Genomic DNA, 22,075 nt, shown 5'->3' with positions numbered 1-22,075 from the left:
AGAAAAGGAGTCAAGGGAGATGAGGAGAAGGTGGAGGAGAAGGGGAGAAGTCTAGATAGAGGGGGAGGAGTCAAGGGAGATGGGGAGGAGCCTGGATAGAGAGGGAGGAGTCAAGAGAGATGGGGAGGAGTCTGGCTAGAGAGGGAGGAGTCAAGGGGAGATGGGGAGGAGTCTGGCTAGAGAGGGAGGAGTCTGGATAGAGAGGGAGGAGTCTGGATAGAGAGGGAGGAGTCAAGGGAGGGCCCAGAGTGAGGCTAGGAGTCTGAGAAGAGTCTGGGCAGAGGAGAGGAGTTTGAGAATGATGGGATCTGAAGAAATGATGAGAAGTTAGAGGGAAAGGGGTGGAGCCAGAGAAAAGGGGAGGAGCCAGAGGAGAGGGCAGGAGTCTAAGAAGGGGAGGAGTCCATGGGAGAAGGGAAAAGGATTTGGTAGAAGCACAGGGTGGGTTCCCTTAGAAACACCGCCCTCTTCCACAGCCTTCAGCTGTTGCTAAGCAACGGAACTTTTTTTCTTTCTGGATCCCAGCTCTGTTGCCGCCCCTTAGCAACGCACCGGCTTGGAGAAAGGCTACCTCCCCCCGTCTATCTCTCGGCCTTCTCACGCAGGCGCAGACACTCTTGCCCATCTCAAGCCGAAGCCTTCCCTAGTCTGCTCCCTGTCACTTTTTCAGGGGTTGATACTCCCGATTCTATGCGCACCGCCCTCCTGAGCCGGGCCCCAACCGTCATTGGGTCCAGCTTGAGGGGCGGGGCCCTGAGCCCCTTCCACGGAGTTCCATTGGCTCGCTCGGTCACCCTCCCCTTGTCCACCGAGGCAACGCGGCCGCCTCACGCCCCGCCTCCGCCGGGCTTCATTGGCCCAGGTAACCTGCCCCTCGACGCCCATTGGGCCCACGGAAGCCAAGCTCAGGTTCCCATTGGTCGGGGGGCGGCCCCAAACGAGAGCGGAGGCGGTGGCGGCGGCGGCCCCGGGAGCGGCCGAAGGGGCTGAGCATAGCCCCAAGGACCTGCGGAGAACCGGTGGCCCGAGCCACGCTACGGGCCCGCGCCGGGCTGCCCTGGTCACCATGGAGGACGGAGTCTATGGTGAGGCGAGCGCGGAGCGAGCTCCGGAGGGCTGGGGGGCTGGGAGGCGACGGGACGTTCCATTCCATTGTTCGGGACGATACCATTTCCGGCCGGCGCAGGGGGGCGTGGTCGAAACCATTCCCTGGGCGAGTCCATTTCCTGCCTATGGGATGTACTATCCCAGGCGCACATGGGGGGGGCTCCCTTGGATCGGGAGACACCATTTTTCTTGGAAGGGGGAATCATCCCAGGAAAGAATGAAGGCGAGGGTGGAGTTTGGGGGGGCAGTTGAGTGGAGATAAGGGGGAAGAATCCAAGGCTTCTCTCCCCCAACCCCGCTCCCAAACTTAGTCCTAGTGTTGTCCGTGCTCTCTGCCTCAGTTTCCCCGGGAGACCTTTGCGCACCTTTCCCCAGACATGTCCCCGCACGCGGTCACGCGCGGACGCACCACCCCTGCGGCCAGCCCTCACCCCCCCCCCGTGTCCCCCAGTACCCCCAGACCTGACCCCCGAGGAGCGCCTGGAGCTGGAGAGCATCCGGCGGCGCAAGCAGGAGCTGCTGGTGGAGATCCAGCGGCTCCGCGATGAGCTCAGCGAGGCCATGAGCGAGGTGGAGGGGCTGGAAGCCAACGAGGGCAGGTGGGCAGCGTGGCGGCTGGTGCCCAGGACACGCTTGTTGGTGCAGCTGCGGAGCTGGCTGCCCTGGGCCACCCTTCGGTGTCAGAGAAGGGGTTGGGGGGCCCTGGGACCCAGCCCCAGCCGGGAGCCCCGAGACCCCAGGGGACCCCAGCGGGAGCCCCGAGACCCCAGAGGACCCCAGCTGGGAGCTCCGAGACCCTAGCCAGGAGCCCCGACACCCCAGGAGACCCCAGCCGGGAGCCTGAGACCCCAGGGAACCCCAGCTGGGAGCCCCGGGAGCCCCAAGACCCCAGCGGGAGCCCTGAGACCCCAGTCAGCCCTGAGACCCCAGGGGACCCCAGCCGGGAGCCCCAAGACCCCAGCCAGGAGCCCCAAGACCCTAGGGGACACCAGGAAACCCCAGCTGGGAGCCCCGAGACCCCAGCCCCAGCTGGGTGTGGGTAGGTGGAAGGTTCCCTAGCTACTCACAGCTCCCCTTCCCACCCTTGCAGTAAGACCCTGCAGAGGAACCGCAAGATGGCCATGGGGAGAAAGAAGTTCAACATGGACCCCAAGAAGGTGCCAGGGCTGAGGGCAGAGTTATCTGGGAGTGTTGGGGGGCCATCAGACCCCACCTCACTCCCACCCTCTCTCCTAATCCCTCCGCAGGGAATCCAGTTCCTGGTGGAAAATGAGCTGCTGCAGAACACGCCTGAGGAGATCTCCCGCTTCCTGTACAAGGGTGAAGGCCTCAACAAGACGGCCATCGGAGACTACCTGGGGGAGCGGTGAGGGCGCAGGAGTGGGCACAGGGCAGACATAGGCATGAGGCAGGAGTGGGCATGGGGCAGGAGTGGGCATGGGGTGGGCAGCTCACAGTGTGCCCTTTGTCTCCCCCCAGGGAGGAACTGAACCTGGCTGTCCTCCATGCCTTTGTGGATCTGCATGAGTTCACGGACCTCAACCTGGTTCAGGCACTGAGGTGACTGCAAGCCCCCCCTACTTAAGGAAAACAGCCAAGACCAGAGCCCACCTCTGTAGGACCCTGGACAGGCAGTGTGTCCACTCCCAACCTGTGACCAGGGGGGCCCTCTCCTTGCTGCCCCTCTGCCTCTCAGGCTCCCATAGCAAGGGATGGGAGTCCTTTCCCTGCTGCCCCTCCTCACTGCCTTCCATCCCCCTCAGACAGTTCCTATGGAGCTTCCGCCTCCCTGGGGAGGCCCAGAAGATTGACCGCATGATGGAGGCTTTCGCCCAGCGCTACTGCCTGTGCAACCCGGGAGTCTTCCAGTCCACAGGTGGGCCTGACCCAGGGCACTCAGAACATTACCACAGTATCCACTGTTTGCTGGCACATTTTGGGGATGCAGAGAAAGGCAGATGGGATGGGGTGGGGTGGTGGGGCTGAGGGCAGGGCAGGAGTAGGCCATGGGAATTTTTCAGGGAGGCCGATTTAGGGACTTCCCTGCAATCCCAGAATTCCCAGAGAGGAAGGTGGTGAGCTCCCCTTTCCCCTCTCCTTCTGCCCCTCCTCTGAGTGCAGACACCTGTTACGTGCTCTCCTTTGCGGTGATCATGCTCAACACCAGCCTGCACAACCCCAATGTGAGAGACAAGCCGGGTGTCGAGCGGTTCATCACCATGAACCGGGGCATCAACGACGGCGGTGATCTTCCCGAGGAGCTGCTCAGGGTGAGGCTGCCACCTGCCCCTATCAGCACCAGCCTGTGCCCACAAATGTTGGGCTAGGGCCCTCTCTGCCATCATCGTGGGCTGGTTGGCTTCTCCTGCCACCTCCCCCCACAACACCTAGCCTGTGCCCATAAATGCTGGGCCAGGGCCCTGTCTGCCATCGCTGTGGGCCGGCCGGCATCTCCTGCCACCATTCCACCCCTGCCAGCCTGAGCCTGCAAGCACTGGGCCTTCTCTGCTGTGGCTCTTGCTGCTGCCTGGCTGGGCTCTCCTTCCCTCCCTGCCTGGGTCCCTGCAGCCTCTATCCTCCTCCCTCCTGTGAGCTGCCCCTCTCTCCCAGACATCTCTCAGCTTGAGGTCCTCATGCACCCTCCCTTCTCTTCCTCTCAGAACTTGTACGACAGCATCCGCAACGAGCCTTTCAAGATCCCCGAGGATGATGGCAATGACCTGACCCACACCTTCTTCAACCCTGACCGGGAGGGCTGGCTCCTCAAACTGGGTACGGCGCCCGGGGTGGAGCACTGGGGAAAGGGCCGGGCGGGCCGGCCGGGAGGGGGCTGGGGGCTGGGGCAGCCTCCCTCCTTGTCTGGATGTAACTCGATTTCTCCATCTCTCTCCCCCTCCTCCCTCCCGGGCCGGTCCTTGTGCGCTCTCCCACCCCATCCATTTCGTCTTGTGTCGATGGCTGTCTGTCTCTCGGTCTTTGCTTCTCTCTGTGTCTCTCGGGGGGCGCCCCCCCACCCTTGGCCTCCTTCTCCTTGCTGCCTGGTCCCGCCTGTTCTCCTGCCCTCTCCCCCAGGAGGTAGGTACCTGTCTGCTCCTTGGCCCCCGGGTGAGACGGGCTAGACCGGAGGCAGTGTCAGCGAGGGAGGCGGCTGGGGCCCAGCTTTGGAGAGTGGGAGCGGGGCTGCCACTGGGGTAGGAGGAGAAGGGGAGCTGGGAGGCTGGATGTTGGGGGGCCTCCCCCCTCTCCTCGCTATCCCTGCCTCCTCCTCAGGGTTCTGCTCTTCTGCCCTTTGCCTGTCCCTATGCCTGTCCAGACCCCCAGCCCCTGTCCTTGGGCCTGGCCTGGCCTGGCCCCCCTGCTGAGCCCGCCCCCGCCCCCTCCTTCCCTTACAGGGGGCCGGGTGAAGACCTGGAAGAGACGCTGGTTCATTCTCACTGACAACTGTCTCTACTACTTCGAGTACACGACGGTGAGGGGGCCACAGGGGGGATGGATGCTCAGGTCCCTGTGGACTGGGCTGTGGGAGGAAAGGGGCATCTGAGGCCAGGGTGACCATGAGCCCCTGCTGCCTGTTGCTGCAAGGCTAAGACTCTTCTGACTCTGCAGGACAAGGAGCCCCGGGGAATCATCCCCTTGGAGAACCTGAGCATCCGGGAAGTAGAGGACCCCCGGAAGCCGGTGAGCCTCTCTGCTCTCTGCCTTCTTGCTCCCTCCCCCTGACCCCCTGGGTCCTTCCCCATCCCCCCCTGGGTCCCTCCCCCACCTCTGCTCCTCCAGCCTGGGGCTCACCAGGGCCCTGTCTCTCTCCCAGAACTGCTTTGAGCTCTACATCCCAAACAACAAGGGGCAGCTCATCAAGGCCTGTAAGACAGAGGCTGACGGGCGTGTGGTGGAGGGCAACCATATGGTCTACCGCATCTCAGCCCCCACGCAGGAGGAGAAGGACGAGTGGATTAAATCCATCAAGTGAGGGTCCCTGGTGGGGAGGAGGAGGATGGGCCGGGGGGATGGTGGGGTGGGCCCCTCCCATCCTGCTGACCTCGACCTGCCCTCCCCAGGGCTGCTGTCAGTGTGGACCCCTTCTACGAGATGCTGGCTGCCCGAAAGAAGAGGATCTCAGTCAAGAAGAAACAGGAGCAGGCTTGATGTGGGCGGGGATCTGGCCCAGCTCCCCTGCCTGCCCCAGCGCTATCCTCACCCCAGCCCCTGGCCCTGCCTTCCACTTATTTATTGGGGGCTGAGGGGCCGGACCCCTGGGTGCCCCAACGCCCTCTCTTGGGGCAAAGGAGAATTTTCTACTTGTGGTTTCTCTTCATTTATTTGTAATTAATTCATTATTATTATTAATATGACAATGGTTACTATTGTTATTGTCTAAGCTGGAACCCAGCCTGGGACAGTGGTGGGAAAGGGGCAGGAGCTGGCTGCAGTAGAGCCCAGCCCATTGGGAAGCAGGGGCAGGCCCAGCATCAGCCACACTTGTGGCCCCCGGGCCCACCTGAGCACTCAGCCAGCCTCTGTGGCCCAGGAGCCTCTTCCAATTGGCCTTCTTTCCTGCCCTGCTCCAGATCTGGGCCGCCTTGTGGAGCCACCATCCAAGGGCTGGAGCCTTGCCCCCTCCTTGGGTTAAAAGACCCTTCTCTGAATAGGAAGAGAAGGCAGCTCCGGGTGGGTGCTGGGGAACTTCCAAAGTCAGCTGCCTGTTTGGGACTCCCTTCCATGCCTTCCAATCACGCAGGGACCCAGTGCCCTGGTGCTTCTGAATGGAGGCCTTCAGTGAGGTTCCCTGGGGACCCAGAGGTGCAGCCCCTCACCTGAAACCCTTTTCAATATGCAGATGAGGCCATGGAGACACACCCCACCAAGGGAGGAAGAGGGACTCCCAAAAGGTGGGGGATGGGGGCCTCGAAGCTTATGTTATTCTACAGCTAAGGAAGCAATTCCAAGGACCAGGGAGCTCACAGGGAAGGGCTTTGGCAAAATGGGGCAGCAGCTTTTAGCTCTTGAAGCTAGGTGCCCTGAGTTCTGGGGCCACCTCATAGACCACAGAGATCCAAGCGTGGGCCCCACACACACACTCAGGATGCAGAGCTGACTGCTCAGGGCCCTCGGGCCCATGCAAATCGAATGACAAAGTCAGAGACTTCACTGTAAAGTAGACCAGGGACCAGGGAGAAGAGAGGGCAGCTGCTTCCTGGAGAAGGTTCTAGGCCTGGCCTCTGTGGTCCCCCAGATTTAGGGGCTGTAAGCCTGTAGAGGTTCTTGTCTTTGTAGCCCCAAGACTGGCACTTTGATCCCTAGGCACTTAGTGAATATTTGTTGAATTGTGGGGAGGCCCAGCACTTAGTAGGTGAATTGAGGAGAAAGATGGGGAGAGAAGAAAGGGGGGAGGAGAAAGGCAGGCACAGACAGTCCTAGGAATGAATGGAAAGAGGGAGAGTTGTGAACCCTGATGGGCAAGGACAGATGATCACTGACCCTCCTCCCCCAGGCCTCCCACATCAGCTCCCCACACACACAAGCTCAGCCTTATCTCCAAAAAGTTGTCTGTCTTTTTAAATAACATGAAAACGGACATCTCTGGCCTTGGGCCGGGGTCGGGGGAGGAATGGGGCAAGGGGGGAGCAGGGGCCTAGGCCCCTCCATACCCCGAGGGGAGGTAGGGCTGGGTAGTCCCCCGAGTCCTGAGGTGCCCCATTGGGTCAGGCTGTGATCCCTGGGATGGAGCTGGGGTCAGGCCCAGGCCCAGGCCCAGACACAGGTGAGTCCTGAGGGCTGGGGGGTAGGGCTGGGTATCCTCTCACTCAGCTTCAGGGGGCTGAGGCACGCTGGGTGGGGGCACAAGTTCTGGAGGGCTGGGGGGGAGTGGGCCCCGGCCTCCCGATTGGCATCCCGGTGATGTGGGCTGAGGCCCGGCCTCGGGAGCCTCTCCCAATTCAGTGACTCTGTCTCCTTCTACTCTTGCCCCCTCTTCCGGGGGGCCTGGTGGGTGGGGGCCCGGGAGGTGAGGGCCTCGGGGCATCAGTTCTCCACGGGGCCTGAAAGGAAGAGGGATGAAGGATGGGTGACTATGGGAGGTGAGAACCAGGCCAGGCAAAAAGAGGACAACCGGCACGCTGGCTCAGCCCCAGATTCAGCCCATGGGCCCTGTGGCTCCACATACCTCTCCTGTCCTCAGTTCTGACGCCTCCCTGTCTGTCCCTGTGAACACCTCACCCCAGGACCCCAGCCCTGTGGAGTCTCCAGCCTGTTGGCTGCCCCCTCATGCTAGTGAAGGCACATGGTACTCTCTGGGTCTCAGTTTCCGCATCTGGATCTGTAAGGTCCCCCTCCATTTGGACATTCTCAGGTTGCAGTGTGTCACCTCTGACTCTCACCCTCTCCTCCCCTGGATGGCCCCATTTTCACACTCATCTGTCCCATCCTTCCTCACCTAGCCCATCTGAGCTTGCCCCGCCCCAGGTCATTCTACAGGCTCAAATTCATGCTCCTCCATTACAGTGCCAGGAACCTGGCGCGGTCAGGTCCTGCTACTCCATGAGGTCTGGTCAGACTGGCCTGCCCACTCTGCTCTCACCACTGCCGGTGCTAGCCCTTCTGGTTGACCCCATCTCCTGAGACCATTTCTACACCCAAAGTACCTGCGGGGCAAACGGCGTCGGGGGGCCTGGCCGGCGGCCCTGGGGTCTCCAGTGCAGGTGAGACGGAGAAGCGGGAGAAGCAGAGTGGGGGGCCTGGTGGGGGGAGCAGGGGGAAATCCTCCCCCCACTCGAAACTGCCTCCTAAATTTTGGAGAAGAGAATCTGGTCTTCTCAAACTCTGAGACTGGGCACCCTCCCCCAGCCTGTTTCCCCCTCCCTTCTCTCCTCAGACCCTCTCTGATCCCCCTAATTCTCTTCTCCCCCTCACCGAAGCCGCTGTCGGGGAACCCATCTCCAGGGCTGGGGGGATGGGGAGGTGTCGGCGGGGCTGGGGGTGTCGAAGGGTCCGGGTCCCCCTCGGGGGGAGCCTGGACGCTCAGCTCGTTGGTCGGGGTCTCCTGAAATAGTCGGGGGGGGGGGCACGTGTCAGAGCACAAGGGAGCAGGAAGATCCCGGCCCAGCAGTCACACACCTCCACCTGCCACGCGGCACCCCGACCACTCCTGCACCTTTCCCCACCTTGGGCACTGTTCATCAGCCAAGGCCATCACCCCTTACCCAGTGGGGAAGGGGTCCTGGGGGCCTCTGAGCCAACACCTTCACTACACAGACGAGCCCACTGAGGCAGAGAGCTTAAGCCACCAGCCCGCGACCTCAGAGAAGTACAGGGTGGATGCGCTTTGAACCTAGCCCCGCCCTGATCCACCGCCTCCTCCCTGACTCCGCCCCCTCGGGCGCACCTGGTCGAAGAGGTAGACGGTCACGTCCCCATGAAAGGAGACCATCTTGCGCTTCCGGTCCAGCTCCAAGCTCTCCTCTGCCTCGTCGGCCCCTCGGGGCGATTTGAGGAGCCCCCGCAGCGGGCGGCTCCGGTCCCCGTCGGCACTGCTCACCACGATGGGCACCGGGGCTGCCCGGCCCCTCCCAGGGCCCCGGGCCGCCGCCTCCTCGCCCTCCCCCACGGCCGCCCCGTCGTCCTCCTCCTCCTCCTCGTCCTCCCCGTCCTCCACCAGCCCCAAGGCCCCCAGGCCGCCGGACTCCGCGCCAGGGACCCCTGCGTCCCCAGCCTCCCAGGGGGGCCGTCGAGGGCCCGGCCCCGGGAACGGGGTAAGAGAGAGCGGAGGCAGGGCCAGCGACAGGCGAGACAGCTTGGCTGGAGGGGCCAGAGAGAGGGAGACATAACTAGACAGTGTAGCCGACCCTCCAACCCCAGGCGGGCTTCTGGGACCCTCAGAGATGAGCCCGTCCAATCCCCTCATTTTACAGAAGAGGAAACTGAGGCTCTTCTCTCGACTCCTAGCTTTCCACCTCCCCGACTGGGTTTGACCCTCTTCCATCTCACGACATTCCCCGGTTCCGACCAAAGCCTGGGGGGCCAACTAGGCCATCTTCTCTCCCGCCGAAGCTCCCTCCCCAACCCACAAGCAGCTCACCCCACTTGGGTTCAGGAAGCTCTCTTTGCCAAGCTTGACCTAGGCTTTGAGCTCCTCCCCAAGGCTCCTCGAGCTAACCTCAAATGCTAACCCCCACAATGGCCTTGGTTTGGACACCTTGACTTTCTGCTTGAATGTGCAGCTCCAGACCTCAGCAGGGTGCCTGCACATAGTAGGTGCTTAAGAAACGTTAGCTGACCGGCTTGTCCGCGGCCAGTTTTGACCCTTATAACAACCCTGTGAGGCAGGAAGGAGCTGTCATCATCACCTCCATTTTACAGACGACGAAAGCGTCGGAGATGGAGTGACTTTCTCAGGCATTTAGTAAGCTAAGCAGGACTCCAATCTTAGTCTTCCTGAGTCCAGGCCCAGCACTCCACTCACTCTGGGGTCAAGAAGGCCAAATCGCATCTCTCACACAACAGCTGCCCCCCAGCTCCTTTCACCAATCCTGAAACAGGGCTGCTCTCATTCTCATGATCCTTGTCATTTCCAAATCGTAGCAGTCATTCCGAAATGGACTGTACAAGGTAGAGTGGTACAATACAAAAAGCTTCCACTTAGAGTCAGGAAGACCTAAGTTCAAATCCAGCCTCAGAATTTCCTAGCTGCGTCACCTTGGGCAAGCCACTTAACCTCCATCTGCCTCAGTTTCCTTATTTGTAACATGGGGATAATAATAGTATCAACCTCCCAGGTTATTGTGAAGATCACATGGGACAATCCATGTTAGACTTAGCCCAACGTTTGGGGTACTTAATAAAGTTCGTGCCCTTCCCGCCTCCTGAAGGGCAACACTCCCCAACAGCCCGAAAGCCTTTCCCCATGGCCACTCTCTTCTAGGTCTCCTCTACTGGCCCTTCATTTCCCTTAACCGGTGATGTTCTGTCCTGGACTGTCACTGTCCCTCTCTAGCCTCTCGATTTCTTTAGCTCCCGGGGCTTCAATGACCATCTCTGAGGACCCCTCATCCATATATCCAACCTACATCTCCCTCCTGAATGCCAGCCCCATATTGCCAGCTGGTTAGTAGATATTTTGAACTGGACCTCCCTTCCCTACGAGTCTCAGCCTCAACTCTCTCCCCTCCCTCCCCCAACCTTCCCTTCTAATTTTCCTTATTTCTGGGGAGGGTGCTATCATCCTTCCAGATACCAGATTCAAATCTCAAATATTTACTAGCTGTGTGACCTAGGTAAGTCACTTAACAGCTGTGTGCCTCAGTTTCCTCATCTGTAAAATGAAGATGCTAGACTTAATGGTCTCTCAGGTTCCTTCGATCATCCTAAGAGTCATTCTTGATGCTTCACTTTAACTGCCCACCCTGTCCCATCTAATTGGTTGCCAAATCTTGTCCTTTTTAACCTGCCCCGCCAACCTCTCCTAATTACTGTCTTCTCCCCCTCACAGAGCCACCACCCCGGGGCCACATCTCTCAACACTTCTACCTTGGATCACTGCTATGACCTCCTCATTGATTAGCTGGTCCCTCTGCAACTCAGTAAACACCATTTGTTGATTGTCTCTAGGATCAGTCAGTCAACTACCGTTTACCAATCAGTTACTGTGAACCAGGTATGGTGATCAAGTACCAACAAATACAGGTGTGGCACCACCTGACCCCAAACTACCCTTCCTGCCTCATTATACATAACTCTCCCTCACACACTTGATGGCCAGGCCAAACCGGCCTTCTTACCATTTTTCACACAAGACATTCAATCTCCTCCCACCTTGCCTTTGCTCGGGCTATTTCTCATGTCAGAATCCACTGTCTTCTCACCTCCAAATCTTAGAATTCCTAGAGTTCCCTTTAAAGTTCAGCCCCATCACTTTGTCCCTAATGAAGCCTTTTCTACTCATGCCTTCCCTACAAATTATTTTGTAGTTACTTATATGTATGAATGCATGGTATGTATACTTACACATTTATTATGTGTACTTATAGTGGATATCTACTTATGTGTATTATTTATTTTTACGTACATGTATATTATCTACATTTATATGCATGCATGTACTTATTCGTATGTTATATGCATGTCTACTTCCATGAATATACATCTACTTCTATGTATACTGTATACACTTTTATGCATTATGTACTTCTATGTATATCTACTTCTATGTATATATAATATACATATATATATATATATAGTAACAGCAAGCACAGTAGAATCTTTTGCTGTTTGAGTTTTAGCCAATCAAATACCTTTGATTGAGTCTTGCCTTTGATTGGATGAATCAAGAGTCTTTGATTAGAAACAGTCAGAAACAGAGCTGAGAGAGAAGCAACTGTGAGCAGGCTAGGGGAACTTGCTTGTGTGGAGACCTAATAAAAAGAATGTTTGTGGTGTCAAAGCCTTGTCAGTTGTTCCGTGTGGATTTCTCAGACAGAAGCCCTGTCTGTTGTCTTTATGAGTGGATTGAGATGAAGGCATTGGTAATGTGTGTAAATATTGTTATAGCTCGGTTAAGCTTTGTTTTCCTAGAAACAGGGAAGAGTTTGGGGCAGAACAGTCTCGGTGTGCTGAGATAAGGAGCAGGAGCAGAGAGCTGACTGCGTGTGAACCCAGGCAAGAGCTGAGAGGGGTCAGCCCACGGAGGAGGAGCTGTGGGTTTTAGAAGTCAGCCTTGGTTCAAGATGAGAGAGGATTTTCCTCGGACACTGTGTAAAATGTCCAATTAAGAAGATTGTTCTTACTGTGACCTAGGGGTGGATGGTGTGGTATTTTCTCCTCCTAGGGAAGACCCTAGCCTGGGACCCCCTGACTTTGGGGATGCAGTGATATATGCTATATGCCCTATGACATACTGAATGTTATGAGATACATATATGCATTAGGTAATATGTTTTGCTTAAGGAAGTTGCTATGAATGTTACGCTTTGCTTTACTGAACGATGCTTAGTTTATTTCTGTCTAAACAGAGAGTTCATTATACTATGGGATTAGACCCTTATCATTCACAGCAGCAGTCCTCAGGTGTGCTTCCATGATAGGCTTTACGATCATATACGTATCTAGTTACATATATAACATTTATATTCACATGGATATATGTGCACACATGTATTTGTTATACTATAGGTATACTTACATGTATATCATATATGTATCTACTTATATCACTTACATTTACATGTATATTATACACAAATGTGCATTATGTACTTACACGTATATGTGTGTATCTACTTACATGTCACATGTTTATACTTGCTCACATGTCTATTATATACACTTATATGCATTACATACTTACATTACAGTATATGTGTATTTATATACATAGATAGTATATGTGTATCTACTTACATTTATTACTTATGTTTATAGTATATTATATACACTTACATGCATGCATGTACTTACATGTATACTGTATACTTACACATGTGTATGTACTTACATGTATAGCATATGTGTATCTACTTACGTATATTACTTAAATTTATATTTACTTGTATGTATATTATATACACTTATATGTATGTGTGTCCACACACACGTAGATTATATGTGTATCTATTTACATATATCATATATGTTTATATTTACTTGCATGTACCTTCTGTATACTTATATGCATGTATGGACTTGCATGTATATGTCTGTTCACTTACGTGTATGTGTGCTTAATATCTATTTCCGTGTATATTACTTATACATTGATATGCGTATCGATTATTTGTATTTTATATGTGCTTCTAATTATATGCACACACACGTATATCGCAGTACCCATATATCTATGTGTATTATTTACATGCATGTTACATATACACATGCGTGTACATTATAGGCACTTTTCTGTGCTTACCCCTCTATGCAATGTACTTGCACACAGAAGCATCTCCACACACGCCCATACACCTAGACGCTAGCATTCAGATTCACCATCCCTCCCCACAGAGCAGAGACCCTTTGGGCAAACGGGACCTAGTTCCTTTTTAACTTGGCATCTCCCAGTGCCTGGCACATGAAAAGTACTTAAGTGCTTGTTGAATTGACTCTAGTGTTATTGACCCGCACTGAGCTTGTGGTCCACTGAAACCTTCAGATTTTCGTCATGGGAATTGTGTCCAGCCTTGTCTTTCCCATGCTGTAAATAGGAAGCTGATTTTATAGGTTTATGAAATTTCATCTTAGTGGATTTGGCCTATCAATGCAGCCTCTTCAGAGGTTTCTGAACCCTCTCCCATCTGATATAGTAACTGCCTCCAGCTGAGCTGCTCTGGTGTTGATCCCTGGGGAACTGTACTAGACTCAATTCCTCCCCTGTGTCCAGACAGTCCCCTACAGCCTTCTCCACATCCATGCCATCTGCCAAAGAACCAACCTTGGGAGGAGTCAGTTCATTCCCTGGGCCTCAGTTTCCTCATATGTAAAATGAGGTGGTTGACCTAGTTCTCTCTGCCCCCTCCCCCCCCTGCCTCGGCTCAGAATCTCCGATCCCAGGAACCTCAAGTCCTTCCCTGCTACAGTGGGACCTGCTCCCTGCCGCCCAGGGGAGAATGGGTCACATTGGCTCCTCTTGGCCCCCTGGGGCAGAAAAAGAGAGAGGGAAGAGAGACTGAGGAGAGGAAGACAGATTTGACTGACCCAAGGCAAAACAAGTGCGTGTGATGGGGAGCCGACAAGTCCCTTAGCCTGAGGCTGTCCTCTGTAGAGGGGAGAGTGGTCTCTATGACCCCTCCGATCCATGGGCTGGACAGAGGTGCCCAGAACGGAGGATCGCCTTGTCAGGACAAGTCAGGTATGGGGACCGCTGGGAGACGGACTAGGAGAAGGCTGCCCAAGGGCGCACCCCCAGCCCCGCTCACCTTTGATCTGCTCGCTGCTCCCCGGGGGTGGGCCCAAATCCAGGAAGAGCCGAGGCATCTCGGGGCCCTTCCTCCCCAGGTGGGGGGGGTCCCCGTCTCCGCCGGTTTCCACGGCGCCGTCTACCGGGGCGCCTGGGTCCCCGGCGTCTCCCGCGGGTGCCGCCGGCTCCCGGGGCAGGGGAAGAGCTAGCTCCGGCCTCCGCGGCTCCAGCCTCATCTCGCCGGGGGGCGCGGCTCCTCCGACTCCGCCGCCTGCGGGTCCTGCGTCTGGGGCCTTCCCTTGGCCCCCCAGAGCTTGGAGCCCATTCTCGGGGTCCAGTCTCCCAGGCCCGGGTGGGGCTCTCTTCCCGCTCCCGCGAGCCGGCCCTCCACTCCTGGGGACTGGCTCGCCGTTCCCCGGGGTCCTGGCCGGGCTCCCTGGGACTTGCTGATCCCCATTCTCCAGAAACTTCTCCCCATTCCCTAGGGCTCTCTCCTCCTGGATCCCTGGGGCTGGTTCCCCAAACTCGGGGATTTTCTTCCCATTCTCTGGGGGTCTCAGTCCCCCATTCTCCAGCACTTTCTCCCTGTTCCCTGGGGGTCTCTGTCCCCCATTCTCTGACACTTTCTCCCCGCTCCCTGGAAGTCTCTGCACCCCATTCTCCTGTGGTTTCTCCCCGCTCCTTGGGGGCCCCTGCAGCCCATTCTCCACCATTGTCTCTCTGCTTCCTGGGGGTGTCTGGCCCCCATTCTCCAGCAGTGTCTCCAGGCTCCCTGGGGGCCTCTGGGCCCCGTTCTCCAGCACTCTGTCCTGGCTCCCTGGGGGCCTCTGGGCCCCGTTCTCCAGCACTCTGTCCTCGCTCCCTGGGGGCCTCTGCTCCCCGTTCTCTGGCACTTTCTCCCTGCTCCCCGGTGACATCAGCTCCCCGTTCTCTGGCATTTTCTCCCTGCTCCCTGGGGCTATCCTTCCTGCATGGCCCAGGACTTTCTCCCTGTTTCCGGGGACTGCCTGGCCTACAGTCTGGGGGCCCTGAAGGGCCCTCCCTGCCTTTGCTGGGGCTGCCCTCTCCCCCAGTACGTTGCGGGTCACGTCTTCCCTCAAGGATAGCAGAAGTTGCTCTGTGCTCACCTGCACCAGGAAGCCTGGGAGAGGGCCCGGGTCGGGGGGTGGCCTGGGGGCTCCCGGGTCGGGTGGCTCGGGGGGAGCCCGGGGCCGAGGGACCCCCTCCTCCTCGGCCGCCCCCCCACCTGGGAACGCCCCCTCGGGGGAGAAGGGGGTCTCCGTCTCGTAGCCGCTGTCCCCCGGCTTGGGGCCGGGAGATGAGAGGCCGGATCCTGGGCTGCCAAGTCCCGAGGGGGCATCGGGTGATTCTGCTGGGTCTGGGAGAGCCCGAGCGGGAGGAGGGGGCAGGGCGGGAGGTGGCGGCGGCAGAGGGGGGGGTGCTGGGGGTGGCCCCCGCCCGGGGTACTGGGGCGCCGCCGCCCCCATCAGGGGGTCCAGGAACTCGGGGGGGGCCGAAGAGGGGGGGGGCAAGGGGAGGTCAGTTAGTGACCCCCGCTCAGCCCTTAGCGAGGAGTCATCCTCGGGGGGGTTGGGGCAGCCCAGGGCCGGGTGGCCCCCCCATCCAGACACCATCTCCCCCCGCTGGAGTGGGAGGCAGGAGCAAGGCCCCTCGTGGCTACAGAGAGGGCAGGGGAGAGGGCCCCGGCGGCTTCGGCGCCCCCCGCTGCTGCTCCCCTCCCCCAGGGAGCTCTCTTCCCCTTCCTCCTCCTCTTCTTCCTCCCCCCAGGGAGCTGTGCCTCGCTCCCCCAAAACTTCTGCAGGGTCCCCAGCTAGGGTCTCTCCGGCTCCCCGGCCCTCAGGGTCCCAGCCACTCAGCAGGAAGCTGCCTGAGGCCTTTGAGGAGAATGATCGCGGAGGGGGGAAAAGTGGGGAGGCCCAGGTCTCTGCCACAAGCTGGGGAACTTCAGCTGGAGCTGCGTTGGTTTGGGGCGCTGGGACGCCTGGATCCAAGGGGTCCCAGTCATTGGGAAAAAGGGGCTCTGGGGGAGAGCCATGATCTTCCAGGCGGATATAGTACTCGCTGCCCACAGAGGGGCTCCGGGCACTGATGACTGGGAGGACACTAGGGGTGGTCAGGGCCTCATAGAAAGGGTTAGAGGGGACAGCTTGGGGAGCAGGTGGGGCAGAGGCCGGCTGCCAGGGAGCTGGCCCACCTCCCGCACCACGTCCAGCCCCTCGCCTCGCCTTTTCCCACAGGCACTCTAGGTTGAGGCCGTGGCTGCTCTCCGTGACAGTAAGGACATCGTCAGGGTCAGACCCAGGAAAGCCATCAAGGAGAGGGAAGGGTGAGGATAGGGCTGTGGGCCTTGGTGGGGCAGGAGGGGCTGGCCAGGGCCAGGGGAAGGGCGCGTCCCGGGGTGGAGGAGGAGGTGGGGGCGGCGGAGGTCTGGGAGGTCGCTCAGAGAGAAGGTAGGTTAGCTGCAGCTGTAAGTCAGAGGCTGAGGGGCGCTGGGCAGGGGGACGCCAGCAAGACTGGAGGACATCATACCTGCGAAAGGGCCAGTAGGAGACGCAGGCAGAGCCAGAGAGAGAAACAGGGAAACCAAGGCAGAGTCAAAGAGATGAACAGATTATAGAGGGGACCCAGGGAAACTGAGGCAGAGTCAAAGGGGATTAGGGTCAGAGAGCGAAACTGGGAATCAGGAGAGAGGAAGGGTTAACAGGATGAAGGGAAATGATGAGAGAGGGGGAGTGAGGGCACCCGCTTCCAGGGAGAGTCCAAAGACCCGACAATGAGAAAGGCAGAAAAAAGGCAGGGTCTCCTAAGTCACTGGACCCCTGGCCTGGCCCCCAGCCCTCGGTTTCCCTCTGGGACAGGTAGGACTAGGTTCTCCAGGATTCAGACCTGGGCTCTGGGCCCCTACTCACCAATAGTCTCCATAGGGCAGCTTTAACCTGGGCCGAGCCAGCTTGACATGCTGCTGCCGAATCACGAAAGCCAGCACCTCCTCATCGGAGAGGTGGCGATAGGGCTGTGCCCCAAATTCAAACAGCTCCCACAGTGTCACCCCCAGTGACCTGGCGGGGCCAGGACTGAGGTCAGCAGGGGCCTCAGGAGGAGCCCTGGGCACCCTCTCCATGCCCACCCACCAGCCCCACTCACCAGACGTTGCTCTCCTTGGTCTGGTCCACCACCATAAAGGTCCCATGGATCTCCCCCAGAAGTTCAGGGGCAGCCCACCTCAACGGGATCCACAGGCGTTCAGGGGTCAGGTAATAATCTTCCTGGAGGGGGAGGGGGGCTTCAAAAACCCTGAGTCCAAGAGTCCCATTTTACAGACAAGCAGACTGAGTCCCAGAGCCCTGAAGAGCCTTGCCCAAGGTCACAGTACCAGTGGCAGCGACCTCAGTCAGTCAACCAGCATTTATGAAGCACCTACTATATACCAAGCAAGCGCTGAGCTAAGAAGCGAGACCCCAAGTCAGGATTCCCCAAACCCTCCAGTCCCACACACCTTGTAATTGCTATGAGAGAGACCATAGTCCCCAATGCGCACGGTGAGGTCAGAGGTCACAAGGCAGTTCCTCAAAGCCAGGTCACTGGGAAAGGGAAGGTAGAAAAGAATGAGGAAGCCCCTCCCCCACTCCCCACTCTTTTTCTGGGCCCTTCCCTCCCTACCTGAGTGCCCAACCCCCGCTCCCTCCTCAGGTCCTGGGGACCTCTGGAGACGTTCCAGGTTGACCTCTTTTTACGGAGGAAGAATCAGGCCTCCAGTAAAGGCACTTGCCTGAGCTCACACAATTAGTTATGATCAAAAAAAGCATTTGAAAACAGAGCCTCCACCTCGTCCCAGCCCTCCTCGGACCCCTCCCCCTCCTCAGACCCCTCCCCCTCCCCCTCCCACTGCCGCTCTCCTCACCTGTGCACGTAGTTGTGGGCGTGCAGGTGGGCCAGCCCGCGGGAGATCTCCAAGCCCATTCTCTGGAGGGTGCGAAGGTCTCGGGGAGGCAGCTCAGGGGACAGGCCCTCTGGGGGCCTCTGGGCCCTCAGGTAGCGCTTCAGATCTCCCTAGTGAACAGGGAATGGGGGCAGGGTCAGCCTGGTCCTCCCCTACCCCAGATCCCTCCAGTCGTGGCTGGACAGGGAGAGTCCCTGCCCGCCTCCCTGCCAGTGGCCAACCGCATGCTGCCCACTCCTTTCTTCTGAAGTCGAGGTGGGAACTGTGCAGCCGCAAACCATTGGGCCCAGGGTGCCGCCCGTACCAAGAAGGAGGTTGACCCCCCAAATCTCCATACCATAGCCTCAAGGGAAACACAAGCGGGGAACCCACCAGCTGGCAAAACTCCATAATGAGAAGGAAGGGCAGGGTCTCGGCACACAGCCCCAGGCACTGGAGGACGTTGGGGTGATGCAGGCTCCTGGGGGTCAGACCGTCGGTCAGGAGGACCCCAGGCTCTCCCCCACCCCCACTTCCAGCGTACAAAAGTCTGAATGTACCTGCTCTGGCCCAGGGTGGGGGTGGGGCAGGACGGGTACACATGAGTACACCCCCCCAACGCAGACTGATGAGACTCAATCATCCTTTCAAGGATTCAGATGGTGGCTCCCATTCCTTGGCCCACATCCAAAGGTCCAGCCCCTTTCCACAACCACGAACCCAGCCTCCCAGCTCTCTGCCCTTTGTGACTGAGTCTCACACCCTCCGAAAGCCAGTGGACTCTCCGCTAATCCCCGACTCCCTGGGGGCCATGCCTCCGAGGAGCCCGAAGCCTGGCCCCTCAGCCCACGTTACCTGTAAGGCTGAGCCTCTGAGAGAAACTTCCGCTGTTCCAGTGGTCCGGCGCTGACCCTCAGCTCCTTCACCACCACCTGGGCTGGGCTGAAATCTGAGAAGATCTCCCCTAGAATGACCTGAGCGGGATGGAGGTGGCCATCACCCTCGGCTCCCTTTCCCCTCTCCCAGGTCTCCCTCCCTTCATCATGAAACCCCTTAATTTCATGGGCCCCATGTCTCATGCCATCCCCATGCCCGAGAACATAGTGGGCACTTGAGATTTATTGACCCACCCGGCTTCCCACCACCCAGCCAAAGACTCACGAGCAGAGAGGCAGATGGACGGAGGGACTGATGGAGGGATGGACACACGGACTTGTGGACAGCTGGGCGGCGAGACAGAGCAGCCGATGGAGGGATGGAGGGAGGAGCTGACGGACAGATGAGGGGATGGAGGGATGGGATGAGTGGAAGGGAAGGGGAAGAGGGGAAGAAGGAAGCCGGACCCTAGCCTGGGAAGGTGGGGACAGAGAGACAATGGGGAGGGCCCTGGGTCAGGAGGCAGGAGACAGGGTAAAGTCCTTAACCTCTCTGGGCCTCAGATCCTCTTTTGTAAAATTAAGGGGTTGGATTAGATCGGTCTTTCCATCTCTAAAGTCCCGGGATCCTGCTAGGTGGACAGAGATTGGGAAGTGAGAGATACAAGGATCGAAAATGGAGAGATGGGGGACAGAGGGGTGGAGGGAGGAGGAGGAGCACAGCAGGACAGATGGTAAGTGGAGAAAGGCGGGATGGCAAGGGGCTGGATGCTGGGCCAGAGGAGAGTGAGCAGAGGGGGCTCCGAGGGACCCCTGCCCCAGCCCTCCCCGGCCTCACTCACTTTCCCAAACCAGCCGCTGCCGATCTCCTGCAGGTAGCTGAGGTGCTGACGGCTCAAGCCCAGAGGGGTGCCCAGGTCTAGCGGAGAGGCAGAGAATGAGGAGCTCCACACTCCCCCAGGACTTCCCTGCTTACCTCCCACCCCTCCCACCCGGCTGGAACAGAAGAAATTCCCTGAGGAGCTGTCCTGTTCCAGGATCTTCCTATTCCTTCCCAGCCAACCCTAGGCTCTGTGGTCTGGTCAGCCCCAGCTTCAGCTGCTGGGTCTAGTCTTCCTTGGACGATGGGCACCCTTCTGTCGCCTTCCTTATTTGCATTACCTGACCGGGCAGGCTGGGGAGCAGGCATCGGCAGGGAGACCTCGGCCAGTGGAAGGATGTAGACATCGGGCAGTGACTGGGAGGAGGAAGTCTCCTCCGCAGGGGGTGTATACTCTCCCGAGCACTCTTCTCCCTCTGGGTTCTCAAACTCCTGGGGCGCGAGGGCATAGGGCAGAGGTGAGCATGGGCCCCCGAGGCCTCCCCCACTGCCCACCTTCTTCCAGGAGGCTCCCAGGTCCTCAAGGAAGGGATGGGAATAGGGCGGGGGGCCTCCCCAGTCCACCCCTCTTCACCTTGAAGCCAACATCCCCCCGTTTGCAGCAGAGACAGGTGAGGAGGAGGAAGACGAAGGCCAAGAGTCCAGAGCAGGAAATGAGGACCACAGCGTACGGGGGAGCCAAGGGACCCTGGCCTGAGAACAGTCCATCTGGGATGGAGGGAGGAGAGTTGGAAAGAAAAGGTCACAAGCCAGAACTCACTCTCCTCCCACCAGGACCACCCCCCCTCCAGCTGCTGCCCAGGTACAAACTACAACTCCCATGCTGCCGTGGGACCGGTGGCCCTTCAGCAGCACCGCCAGGGTTATTATGGGAGCTGGGGTCTGGGGTCTCATCAGGTGGCCGGGGTTCAAAGATAGATTCTCCACTTGGGTCAGTTGGCCCTGCTTCCCCCTCTCCCTAGCACAACATCTCTTCTGCTGAAGCTAGCATGTTCTGGGGAGGGGGACTAGTGAGGGAGAGGGAGGGGTCGAGGCCAGCCCCTTCAAACCTCTGACCCAGTCCGTCCCCCCAGCTGGTGCCCATTGGGGGACTACAACTCCCATGGTGCTATGGGGCAGGTAACTGTTCAACAGAACCTAAGTAAGGCATCAGGCATCATGGGAATTGTAGTTTTCAGCTTCCCCAGGTGACTGGGTTGGGGGCAGCCCTGGGGTTGGGGGGGGCCCTTGTCTCCATTCAGATTCCCCATTCCAGGCCCCAGGGCCCGTCCTCCCTAAGACTGTAGTGCGGTGTCTATTTGTGTTGGAGAAGGGAAGAGAGGACGGATGGGGAAAGGGGAGAGGGGAACGGGCCGGGCCCATCTCCATCAAAATGAAGACATCCCCTCCCCAGATCCTGGACCCTGCCTTTGAAGGCCTCTCCATTAGGGGAGCTGGGCTGGTCGCTCCTGTGATCCTTACATTATCTGGAAGACACCCCCAACTTGAACCCTGACAGAGGCTGGTGCCCCCCACCCCACCCCCACCCCCCAGGCTCTGCCCGCATACCCCAGGCCCCTGGCTCCAAGACAAACAGGTGAGGGAGATGGAACTGGGGGATGAATGGCAGGGTGGAGACAGATAGATCAATGGGGAAGGGGCCGGGGGACAGCTGAGTAGACTCACCGGGGTGGGCCGGGGTGGCCAGGCAGGAAGCAGAGAGAGCCAGGAGAACGAGGGGGCTGGGGGAAGGCATCTTGTCTAAGATGGAAGGGAGGAGGAGGAGGGAGGTGGTGGTGGCTGGGGAGGGAGGGGGGTCCCCGGAGCTCTGGGGAGGGAGGAAGGGGAGGGGGGGAGACGGGTCCCTCAGCCCCCAGCCATGGGGACTCAAGCGTCCCTGGCCTCCCCCTGGCCCAGGGGAGGGGGACAGGAGGGACCGGACTGGGGGAGGGAGGGCTCGATGTATGGGCCCAGGCCGCCACAGGCCCCCCCTCTCTGTAGGGACAGCCGGATGAGGGGGAGGGAGAGACCTACGGAGGAGAGGAGCCAGGGAGCTGGGGTGGTTGGGGTGGGGGGGAAAGAGGGTGGGATTGTGGGGGGGTGGGGGGGGCAGATGGATAGGGGGCCCCGCCCCCGACAGCAGCCCGGATTGGGGAAGTGGAGAGCCTGTCAGGAGAAGGGTAGGAGGCGGGAGGATGGAGGGAGGATGGAGGAGTTGTCATGGCAACCAGCTCTGGGTAGCATCAGCAACCAGGGCAGGGAGGGGACCAAGAAAGGAGGGGAAGAGAATGGTAGAGACAGGAGAGAGGGAGATGCAGATACACACACCACCCATCCACACATCCTGCATTACACACCAGCCATCCCAAGAATGCACGCTCAGGCACAGGCACACATTCCAGACATCCACA

At 58.6% G+C, this 22,075-nt stretch overlaps 2 protein-coding genes across 7 annotated transcripts; one reads left to right on the top strand and one right to left on the bottom strand.

Annotated features, from left to right (window-relative positions):
* The first annotated feature begins 929 nt into the window (after positions 1 to 929).
* On the top strand, positions 930 to 5,456 carry CYTH2 (cytohesin 2). Of its 6 annotated transcripts, none has more exons than XM_072607410.1 (12): positions 930 to 1,085; positions 1,559 to 1,706; positions 2,198 to 2,264; positions 2,355 to 2,473; positions 2,587 to 2,667; positions 2,871 to 2,983; positions 3,229 to 3,377; positions 3,768 to 3,879; positions 4,500 to 4,576; positions 4,714 to 4,785; positions 4,919 to 5,073; positions 5,166 to 5,456. In XM_072607410.1, exons 1-12 carry the CDS (start codon positions 1,067 to 1,069, stop codon positions 5,251 to 5,253), a joined length of 1,200 nt encoding a protein of 399 aa, XP_072463511.1. In that variant the 5' UTR covers positions 930 to 1,066; the 3' UTR covers positions 5,254 to 5,456. The 6 variants fall into 6 exon arrangements, with proteins under 6 accessions (XP_072463511.1, XP_072463506.1, XP_072463512.1 ...); XM_072607405.1 differs by having other exon boundaries at positions 934 to 1,085; positions 3,768 to 4,182; XM_072607407.1 differs by having other exon boundaries at positions 1,055 to 1,085; positions 1,483 to 1,706.
* Positions 5,457 to 6,985: 1,529 nt separating this feature from the next.
* Positions 6,986 to 21,496, bottom strand: LMTK3 (lemur tyrosine kinase 3). The gene is made up of 15 exons (XM_072607470.1): positions 21,351 to 21,496; positions 20,260 to 20,393; positions 19,967 to 20,117; positions 19,648 to 19,724; positions 18,786 to 18,904; positions 18,324 to 18,411; positions 17,913 to 18,061; positions 17,508 to 17,592; positions 17,156 to 17,277; positions 16,921 to 17,070; positions 14,010 to 16,540; positions 8,489 to 8,901; positions 8,017 to 8,146; positions 7,749 to 7,889; positions 6,986 to 7,145 (listed from the first exon to the last, which is right to left on the bottom strand). Exons 1-15 carry the CDS (start codon positions 21,418 to 21,420, stop codon positions 7,129 to 7,131), a joined length of 4,377 nt encoding a protein of 1,458 aa, XP_072463571.1. The 5' UTR covers positions 21,421 to 21,496; the 3' UTR covers positions 6,986 to 7,128.
* Positions 21,497 to 22,075: the final 579 nt, after the last annotated feature.

Source organism: Notamacropus eugenii, chromosome 5, assembly GCF_028372415.1.
Source record: "Notamacropus eugenii isolate mMacEug1 chromosome 5, mMacEug1.pri_v2, whole genome shotgun sequence".
In the NCBI taxonomy this organism is placed as follows: domain Eukaryota; kingdom Metazoa; phylum Chordata; class Mammalia; order Diprotodontia; family Macropodidae; genus Notamacropus; species Notamacropus eugenii.
This window is presented reverse-complemented; position numbering and strand designations above follow the sequence as displayed.

Excerpts from the sequence above, each read along its gene's own strand:
- CYTH2 (XM_072607405.1), top strand. Across the intron at positions 3,378-3,767 it reads TTCCCGAGGAGCTGCTCAGG|AACTTGTACGACAGCATCCG; the intron begins GTGAGGCTGCCA and ends TCTTCCTCTCAG. Across the intron at positions 4,577-4,713 it reads ACTACTTCGAGTACACGACG|GACAAGGAGCCCCGGGGAAT; the intron begins GTGAGGGGGCCA and ends CTGACTCTGCAG.
- LMTK3 (XM_072607470.1), bottom strand. The coding sequence starts at position 21,420 with ATGCCTTCCCCCAGCCCCCTCGTTCTCCTGGCTCTCTCTGCTTCCTGC. Across the intron at positions 18,062-18,323 it reads TTATGGAGTTTTGCCAGCTG|GGAGATCTGAAGCGCTACCT; the intron begins GTGGGTTCCCCG and ends CCTGTTCACTAG. Across the intron at positions 17,071-17,155 it reads ACCAAGGAGAGCAACGTCTG|GTCACTGGGGGTGACACTGT; the intron begins GTGAGTGGGGCT and ends TGGCCCCGCCAG.